Source organism: Brachypodium distachyon, chromosome 3 (assembly GCF_000005505.3).
Source record: "Brachypodium distachyon strain Bd21 chromosome 3, Brachypodium_distachyon_v3.0, whole genome shotgun sequence".
Classification (NCBI taxonomy): domain Eukaryota; kingdom Viridiplantae; phylum Streptophyta; class Magnoliopsida; order Poales; family Poaceae; genus Brachypodium; species Brachypodium distachyon.
This window is the reverse complement of record NC_016133.3, coordinates 22,487,496-22,497,408: the sequence shown is the minus strand read 5'-3', so window position 1 is coordinate 22,497,408 and position 9,913 is coordinate 22,487,496. Positions and strand designations below refer to the sequence as shown.

The 9,913-nt window shown below is 46.8% G+C and overlaps 2 protein-coding genes across 2 annotated transcripts; both read right to left on the bottom strand.

The window, feature by feature from the left end:
• On the bottom strand, positions 1 to 3,839 carry LOC100824715 (tobamovirus multiplication protein 2A). The gene is made up of 7 exons (XM_003573801.4): positions 3,685 to 3,839; positions 3,289 to 3,559; positions 2,836 to 2,935; positions 2,335 to 2,415; positions 2,140 to 2,244; positions 561 to 773; positions 1 to 455 (listed from the first exon to the last, which is right to left on the bottom strand). Exons 2-7 carry the CDS (start codon positions 3,531 to 3,533, stop codon positions 348 to 350), a joined length of 852 nt encoding a protein of 283 aa, XP_003573849.1. The 5' UTR covers positions 3,534 to 3,559; positions 3,685 to 3,839; the 3' UTR covers positions 1 to 347.
• A 3,478-nt stretch (positions 3,840 to 7,317) lies between these two features.
• LOC100842454 (mediator of RNA polymerase II transcription subunit 32) lies at positions 7,318 to 8,512 on the bottom strand. Its single transcript, XM_003571679.4, has one exon. It carries the CDS (start codon positions 8,066 to 8,068, stop codon positions 7,577 to 7,579), a length of 492 nt encoding a protein of 163 aa, XP_003571727.1. The 5' UTR covers positions 8,069 to 8,512; the 3' UTR covers positions 7,318 to 7,576.
• Positions 8,513 to 9,913: the final 1,401 nt, after the last annotated feature.

The window sequence follows — 9,913 nt, the reverse complement described above, 5'->3', positions numbered from 1 at the left end:
TCGGAACCCCATTTCAAACATCATGGAGACATAATCCATAAGCGATCTTCGCAGCAAATACAAACTGTAGTATAAATATGGCTGCAATATCGAAACTAACAGGAGCTGCTAGATACTGAATACAAGTTAGATGGGAGAAAGTAAAATGGAATGTAAAAAAAAGATCACATGTAGATGGTCAATCCTCATTCACACAAAAATTACAGGTGCATAGAGTATTTTTTGAGAACACAACCCTCTATCCATAGTCCACTCCACTCTGAACAACACGGTGCAGCCAAACTGCCCAAGCTGACATAGCCTGTTCAAAGAAAACCATCAATTTGGACAATGTTGCAAAGGATTTTCTACAATATGGTGCAACGGTTCCTTTCTTCAGCGGGAGGCGCCCCATTTTGCTGATATCTTGCAGAATCGGATGGATTGTAGGTGAATTGGCTCGTGTCCAGACCATACTGCATTAGATAGGAAATTGGAATATTTTTCAATGAAAAAAATAGATATGATCAATGAGATGATAATGATCAATGCTGTTAAAAACGGTCCATGGTGTAATGTACCTTCTCTCGCATCCTTTGGCTCCATGCATCGTTTCTGCTAGCACGCTGATCAAGTGTTGGGACAGGAACACCAGTAGCAGGAGCATTCTGGGAATGGATAAGAGGCTGGCGGATGCTAGTGCTTCGGGCAGTTCCAATGATTTCATCATCACTGTCATACTCAGCAGGTTTGTTCAATGCCCGGACAACCACAGCTAACAAGAAAAGCAATACCTGCACACGGGTCAGCATTAGTCTATCTGTATTAGACCAACCATATCTCAAAGAGATAAACAAACTTTTAAATGCTGCCCCCTTCCCCTTGAGGCCCTCTCTCCAGCTCCCCTCTCTTTCTCCTCTGCCGGGAGTGGGAAAGGCAGGGGAACTCAACACTTTATGTATATTACGGTGGGGTAGTTGATGCCTTAAGAGGCTTGTGGCAATATGCCGCCTCTCTCACTCTCTCGCTCACTTTTTTCTTCTTTTTGTTCTTGCTCTTTCCTGGGCAGTGGCCTCTTCTGGCAACTGATGTTCCTCTGAGATCTTTCGCTCCCTGCAGCTGAGCAACTCTTGGGAGGACAGCAGATTCTGTGCGCACAAGGGTTGCTTGCATTCCCCTATTTATCCAAATACAACCTGCATCAAGGCTAGAGCCCAAACGCCAATCGATTTCAACATCATCTTCAAACACTGGTGATTTGATAGAAATTATTCCATTCTGGCCCAAGGAACAGACAGGCAGGCCAGCTTGGATCTAATGCAAGATTTCTTTTCTCTCTCTTGGCTTCAGATCTGACTTGGGGAGATGAATTGTTTTTGGATTACCCTCTGTATCTTCTTGAGGCTGACTTCCGACCTAGACTTTGACGGGGAGATGCTGTTCATCCCTTCATCCTCCATTGCGGAGGCCTGCTTTGCAGTGTCGGAGAACAACTCAGCTTCGTCGACATCGACGATAATGCCTTGTCTGCTCCGACAGCTCCGGCCATTTACAGGTCCCTTTCAACTGGAGCAGCAACAACAACATATACTCCATCCGTTCCAGGTTCACTATGTTCCTCCAATGCATGAGATACTTCAAGATTTGTTGGCATCAACGAGGATCCTTTTGGGAACCTTTCTGCCTAGCCAGTGGCAGCTGGAGCCTAGCTTGCAGCGATTCAACGTGGTTTCCGGGAGGCGACAGGTGTCTTATAAACTCAGATTTCATTAAGGACTTAGATGTAATTTTCATATTTTAGAAAGTCCAGAATGTAATCTGTAACTCTGCTGTAGGATGTCTTGATCTTAGTATGTATTAATATTAATGCATGAAGTTTACAAAAAAAAAACTGATTATCCACAACTGAATCATCAGAAATTTCTGTACCAGTTCATGCACTATCATGGCGTTTATCAATTAGCAACGACTCATGCACAAAGAGCAGATTAGAGTCAAGATAACAGTAGAATGAAATATGTATCAGATACACAGCATGGAACTTAGTCTGGTAACAACCACACATTTAGGAAAGGATTAGTAAAGTGTTTAGTGTGTATGAAGACCTAGTGCTATTGAAAAAAAGGGGCGCACAGAGAATAGACTTGTGTTTGCTCCTACCTCAAAAACAACAACACCAAGAGCAACCCATCTTGCAATCTCCCAGTTTTCCTCCAGAAAGTCATACATGGCATCAAAGTTCCGTGTATAATCCACTGGAATTACCTGAAAAGAAGTTACACAGAGCTTCAGTGAGTAAATAAAAGGATGAGGCCATAACTTATTATACAGATTACCACCGAACAGAAGCCTCACATCTTTCCAGCTATGGTCGAAAAATATGAATGCAGCTGCTCCAGCCTCAACAAGGATCAACAATATGATCAAAAAAGAATACTTATAACGTCAAGGGAAACAAATGCATGGATTATATAGTGGAGTATATGTTATGGAAGTACATTTTGGGACAAAACTAGTAGTAGGCTAGTAGCAATTACATATGACCAATTTACAGATCTTTTTGCATACTGATGGTCAAATATTTTGATCCACACAGATACGAGGATAACTTATGTCTATAGTAGGAAATAGTATCCCTTTGAGTCAAATCACAGCCTGATCACTTAGCAAGTTCATATTATCAGTTGGTTACTAGTTATTTTAACAATCTTTAGGACTTGGTTGCATAGGATGTTAATTGTCAAATGATGCATGCCAAATTTGGCACTGACAATGATTTTGATAGAGCCTATATAAGTGCCCGTCTTTCAGAAAAGAGAGAATAGAGATCAGTTGGAAGACAAATTATCAGGATACGCAACACAAGCAACAAGTATTTCTTGTCCCTGCACCAATGCAGCCAAACAGAGAGACGATGAAGACAACAGCGCCTACACCAATGAACAAATAGATGAACCTGCAGGGCACACATAAACTCTTTACCGAATGCAGTAAAAAATTGCAACAAAGGTTGACAGACAAATATCGGAAAACTAACGATGCAACGTGGAAGAATTCTAATATAACAGAATCAAGCTTGAGACATTAATCAGTTGGGCTGATCCACAACAAATTCATTACCCTAGAGTTTGAGAGAGCGAATTTTGGTGACCATCAAGTGTGCCAATCAATGGTCAGATGAAAAATTCCCCTACTCCTTAAACAAAGCTTCCGATTTCCCTCAATCCAAATCAATTGCACAACCAGGGATACCAAACTATCGCACGACAGCAGAAAGAAAAAAAAAAGAGGGATGCGCAATCATCTCACCATGCTTTGGGTAGTTTATCGAAGAAACCGCCGCCATCTGCGAGGCCAACGACGGTGAGCATCGGGCGGCCGAACAGAAGCAGGTCAGCCGGCGGCGCGGGAGACGGCGGTGCCCCGCCGCCTGAGATCCTCATCCACTCCACGAGCAGGTAGATCCCGTACCCGACCATGGCGAGGCCGGCGACGGTGAGGACAAAGTTGAGCAGCCTGAGCAGGCACTCGAAGAAACCCCGGCACGCCGCCATCTCCGACCAATCTTATCAGATACAACCTATCACAGAAACGCCCTCAGATTTCAGGATTCCATGGAAGAAATTCAAGAGATCGAGCCGAATTTTGCGCGGCGATCGGAAGCGAAAGAGGAGGAGAAGGAGAGGAGGGGGGAGAGAGACCAACCTGTCGATGATTAATTCCAGGCTTTTCCTTTTCCTTTTTCTTTTTTTGCGAGAGGTTGTAGAGCTTGAAGAGAAAGGACGAGGGGAAAAGAGGCGAGCTGCTTAGGTGGACGTGGCACGAACGAATGGACCGCCGGCCCACAAAGCGGTCGGACGGGACGCCGTTGACGGCTGCCATGGACGGCCGAGATCGCTTGGGTGGTCGATGACGTTAATTTCACAGCATACCTTACTCGTAGAGATATGCGCTGGAGAGATGCTCTGGACACGTTCGCTGTCGGGTTATGCCCGGCCCATAAAGATCGTGCACTGTTTTTTTTCCTTTCCTTAAACAACAGGACCGTGCTGTACGTCCGTGCATTGTTTGCCCATAATTTTATCGCCAACTTTCATGACAAACATCATTCTCAGTTTATTTCAGTAACTGCTAAACGCACGTGCTTTACTATGGGATCATATTGAAAGCAATTGCGTCGATTTTCTAACAATCCACAGAATAGTCTCAATGGAGTTTGATTCTGTTTTTTAGGATTTAGGAAAAATGGTTTTGCTATAAGAAGTGAAGGTTTGTTTTCTGCATTTAGGAAAAAAAATGTACTCTCTCTGATCTTAAATTGTTGTCGTGTTTAGTTCAAATTCATACTAAAACCACGACAAAAATTTAGAATCAGAGGGAGTATGTTATTTGGAATTGAAGGAGCTAAAAGACTAAGAAAGCCACGAGGTGACAGACTGCCGCCACCGATTGGTTCTTTTATAAGAGTACTAGTACAGTGTCCGTGCGTTGCCACGGTCACTTAAAATGCGTTTGGTTTGCCGTGAAGCAAAAGTGTGTAGAGATAGCCATTGATGGCGTGTATAAAGATATTTCTTTTCTGTGTTTGGTTGTCTAACATGGATGAGCCAGGTTGATGTTTGGTTTCTAATTAACCTGGATGAGCTGGATTGTGGTAACATTTGTGTCAAAATGAGATTACCTCCTCAATATAATGATAATGGTTAAAATTCTCCAAGATTTAATACAACATTATGCGTATATGACCAGCAACATAAGTCACCATTATTACCAACATAAACAAAAGAGAAGAGAAGGGGGAGGGGTCAGTACGAACAGAGAAAAATAGAAATAGAGACAGGGAGAGACGGAGAACAACAGAGAAGGGAAGTGGAGGAGGCACGCGCGGTCGGTGCAGGACCAGCTGCTCGACGATGGGGTGCACTGAGGAAACGCCTCGCGTGGGTCTACCGCCACCGCCCCCTCACCCAGCTCCTCTGTTGGTCGCCTCGTGCGGGAGGGAGCAGCGTCGACGGTGAGAGGGAGCGGCGCCCGGGCGGCAGAGAAGAGCGGCACCGACGGCAAGAGGGAGCGGCGCCCGCGCGGTAGAGAAGAGCAACGCCGACAGCAAGAGGGAGCGGTGCGAGCAGAGCAGATGGGAGACACGTCGGCGGCGGGACGTAGCGTGGCACGCACGACAGAACAGAGCAGCGCCGAAGTTGGGGGGATAAGTGCCGGTAGCGGGCGGAGGGAAGGCAGGAGGAGAGGGAGGGGGGCGGCGGCCACAAGAGGTCAGGAGGAAGAGGAGTTGAGGCACATCGGTATTGGGATCGGGGAGAGATCTGAGAAAGGAGACGCATATTTGCAGAATAGCCCATATAATTTGGACCGCGGGTTGAATTATCCAAACTTGAAGGGGACAAATTTCAAAGTTCACGGACGAACGACGACGAGACGAAGGAAACGTTCCTCCCTTTATTATTTTGGTAGATAAAGAAGTAAAGATAAGCAAATGTGTGTACAAGAAAATACAAGCAAATGTGTCACCTTGCTGGAGATTCGAGGGACATAATAGATCAGACAATAATGGGAATTGGTAATGTTTAGTGAAGAACAAAAAGTACAAGAAAATACATTATCTTTTTAAGCAGACTATGTGAAATGCCTGTGCTTTGCAACGTATCAACAAAATAAAATGCCCGTTCGCTGCAACGTAACAACAAAATAAAATGTCCCACGTTGCAACGTAACAACAACAACAAAAAATGATAAACTCGAAGACATGCATCAAATTTTACTCTTTTCGGTCTTCTGGGACAGCACCAAAAATTACGAAGGCATGAAATTAGTTCCCTAAAGGAAGACATGAAATTAGACGACTATTATCCAGTGTTTCTTCTACAGTGAAATAAGAAAGGCAGCACGGAGACGTAGTGGAGAGGAAGGAAGGTGAGATTTAGAAGGCTGAGGTTTTGATATGTTTCTTTCCTGGCAAAGAAGAAAGGGCCTGATTTTTGCTGAAATTTGCAGGCCTGACAGTGCAGAGAGGAGGAAGGACGAAAGACGACGAACGAACCAAAGGGCCTGATTTTTGCTGAAATTTGCAGGCCCGACAGTGCTGAGAGGAGGAAGGACGAAAGACGACGAACGAACCAAAGGGGTTGGACAATGAGGGAACCTTACGTATTTTTTACATAGAAAAACCATGGAAGGAAGCTTGCGCCCCTCCCATTCCACCCTGGGCTGGGTGCGCTACAATGACACGTGGGGTCCGCCTGATGCCCCCTTTTGACATCATCTTTATCGACATAAAACAGGAACATTATATACATGCTGCTAGATCAATTTTCATAATTATTGCATGTATAGGTAATGTTCCAATGCATACGCTTAAGATTTTTTGCTCGGATACGAAATGATACCGCCAATATTTAGGACTACATTTAGAAAATAGAACAAAATAATTATCAGCTATAGCTCTTATGTAGGAAAAGAGCATATAGAAGGTGTTGGTCATGTCGCTGCTGGATCCATTTTCATATTTGTAGCATGCTATTCTAGTGCATGCTGAATATACGAATGGTACCACCAGTGATTAGCATATACCCTATAGAAAATGTATCATCTTTAGCTTTGAAAAAAAAAGCTAGTTGCAAATAGATACTACTCCCTCCAATCCATAATAAATGTCCGGAATTTAATACAAAATTGTACTAGTCCTAACTTTGTATTAATTCCCAACTTTATATTAAATCCCCGACGCTTATTATGGATCGGAGTAAATACTAGATACCAACTTATTACTAGATACCAGCAAACTACTATTTACAACAGTGGAACAACCAGAATAGTGTCAACAGTGAATATGACCAGCATATGCTACATAAATCCAATCAATTTAGCAAAAAATGGAAATTAATCCATTAAATATGACCGGCATATGCTACAGAAATCAAATAAGTTAAACAAAAGACAGCCTAAATCAAGATTCAAGATGCCGGTATAATATAGAGAACATTGCATGGAAATGAACTGGATAATCATCACCAATCAAACTTATCTAGCATATCTGGGTTTTGCAGATCATGAGCCAAAAGCCTGCTGCGTTGCTTATACCATATGTTGTTGCTTGTGGTTCTTAATTATTTCTAAAGCAAAAAACACAGATGAGTCAGTAGATTGAAAATCTTTAAGAACAGTTGGGACTTGTCATATGCAAGAGCAGTAAGAGGCCGAGAAATGCCCAAAACTAATATTGAATCATAGTCTTATATTCTTATGTTAGTAGGGTCTAAATAGGCCGATAATCTTGTAGGCTCTGTGACCACTGATTTGCTACCTAGTGCGACAAAGATGTAAAGGCAAGGGAATGATTAGCACAATGTGGTTTTAAACATCCAGCATCACCACAAAGGCAGGGAAAATATCAGCCAGCAAAGGGAAAATTAACCACAATATCTTGGAATTCTTCCCAAACTCGACATCTTTACGTATCAGGTAGTATGCTGAAAATCACAAGCTCTAATGCTGCAAATCTAGCAAGCTAACACACAAATTACACCAGTACTCTGTTTTATTCTCTGAAGGAACACGTTACTTGTATTAGGTAACATTGTACCTACTGGGTACCATCCTCGGGAAAGCGCGGGTCGAGTCCACCCTGTCCATGCTGCCCTCCGGCGCCAGCAGCCGAATTTGCGACACCTCCTCCGCCGCCGGTTGCCCCCGTAGCAGAGGGGCCACCGGCGCCGTGCTGGAGCTCGATGACGAGCCAGCGGACGGCCTTGCTCATCTGCTCGAGGCGGACGGCGCTGATGGGCTTGATGCCCGGGGCAGCCAGCGCGGCGCTCGCAGGGGCGGAGGAGGAAGATCCCGTGGCCTCGTCAACGAGGCACTCGGAGCCGATGCGCTGGCGGATGGACTCGACCAGCTCCTCAGCGTGGTCGCAGGCGACGCGGAAGAGCTCCCAGCGCTGCTTGAAGGATTCGAGCGCCAAGTCCGTGGCCGCCGTCTTTTGCCCGCCCGACTGCTCGCGCGCTTCCATCACGGCCAACGCGGCCGTCACGAACTCCTTGTACGAAGCACTCAGCTCGTCCACCGTCGAGTCCATTCCGCCGACCGAGCTTTTATTTCTTGCGCAGCCTCAGAGCACGCTCAGCCAAATCCCCCAATTTGAGCACGGCGGGCTCGCGGACACACTGCCGTCCAAAATAAGCAGCAACAGCAGCCGTCAGAGAGTTTTGGAGATGGGCAGATAGCTAGCGAGTTAGAAACGGCTTGCTTCAGATCTGAAGCGGACGACGTAGACGAGGCGGGCTTCAGATCTGCGTGGTCGGAGGAGACGACGTCGTGCCGCAGCCGGAGGAAGCGGCGGCGGCGTCGTCTAGCAGCGTTGGAGAGGATGGCCGGTCGGGCTAGAGGAAGTAGCGGTGGCGGCGTCGAGTTTCAGCTCCGGCGATGGAGCGCGCGATTGGGGGTTCCGCCAGGACGTGGAGAGAGCGAGGGATTTGGGGTAGTGCGGGCCTGCCGGGGGGAGGAAGTCAGGGTTCGGGACTCGGGAGTCGGGAGTCTTATCGGGCCGAGTTTTCCGGAAAAGTCCGGAAGCCCGGCCGGCCCCGGCACCAAGTTAAACGGGCTGGGCCGGCCCGAAGCATGGCATGTGCCGCATTTAAGGCCCGACGGGTCGGCCCGGTCAGACCTGGTGGCCATTTGGTGCCGGCCCGGCCCGATCCCTTTATTGTCGGGTTGGGGGCCCGTTTAGTTGGGGCCCGGCAGGCCCGATAGCCACCTATACTCGGGAGGAGGCAGACAGGCAAGGCAGTTTGGTTGCACCCTGGGATCCATGCCCGGTAAAATTTCCTGTGGTCTTTCGACTCTTGCCTAACAGTAGCCCGAAAAATGAGGTAATAACGTGGCCGAGGTATCAGGTGCAAACGTGCAAACTTCTTTCGTAGTTCATTGGATCATAAACGTGTGGCTGATATCAAAGGTGGGCACCCCTCGAGGCATTTAAACAAGTAAGCACTGCAATTTCTATTTTCCTTGCGACGATTCAGCAAAACAAAACAAACGAAAAAGAGACGAGAGGATTCGTCTTCGATCCGTCAGGCCACCCAGCCACCTCCGACTACCGAGCGCCAGCGCCGCACCTCCGATGGGCGATGGCGATGGCGATGACCAACTCCTCGAAGGCGACCTTGATCACCCACAAATTGGTGACGTTTTTGCTCGCGCATCCTGGGCCGAACACTGAGGGGAGCCCTCCGCCGGCGCTGAAACTACAACGACGCAGACCACCGCCGCCCTAGAGCCCTCACGATGACGGCGACCTAGAGCTCTGCCCTCGGCCAGCCCCGTCTGGGACCACTCATCCTCTTGCCAGCCGTGACTCGTAGTCATACTTCGCGAGTACGCATCACCGCAGCTCGTCGTAAGCAACAACGTTGTCGTTCCTCTCTCACCGGCCATGAATGTGCCTCCTGGTAGCAGTACACTTGTAAGTAATGGATTTATTTGATGGTTGTTTTCGTCCTCTGCAGTCTGCACCCTCTGCACAAACCATAGGCTAACGCGTAGTTCTTTTTCTTAATTGATTTGGTAGTCCAAACCCATGATTGCAAGACTGATAGCCTCGAGGGTGTCCCGATCTTTCGATGAGATACCTAATTATCGATTTGGTAGGAGGTGACGTTGACGATCCGACTACAACCTAGGAGGCAGCGCCTTAGCGATCGATACACCAACTCCAGAAGATTATTGATCCCGCGAGGGCACGATCAACCTGACCACGAAGGTCTTTGTTCCTGCAAGCAATCGAAGAACAAGCAAGAACAAGATGAAAAGCAATCTGAAATTGCGAATAGGAGATATGAAGGTTCACGAATCTGAATATTCAATATAGTTGGAGTCTTGATGACGGTAAAACAGGTGGTCTAACCGACACACGCGATTACAC

Bases quoted from the DNA above. Each gene is read 5' to 3' on its own strand.
- LOC100824715 (XM_003573801.4), bottom strand. From the start codon at position 3,533: ATGGCGGCGTGCCGGGGTTTCTTCGAGTGCCTGCTCAGGCTGCTCAAC. The intron at 2,936-3,288 runs GTGAGATGATTG...TGTGCCCTGCAG, and splicing joins GATAAACTACCCAAAGCATG to GTTCATCTATTTGTTCATTG. The intron at 456-560 runs GTACATTACACC...TATCTAATGCAG, and splicing joins GCCAAAGGATGCGAGAGAAG to TATGGTCTGGACACGAGCCA.
- LOC100842454 (XM_003571679.4), bottom strand. From the start codon at position 8,068: ATGGACTCGACGGTGGACGAGCTGAGTGCTTCGTACAAGGAGTTCGTG.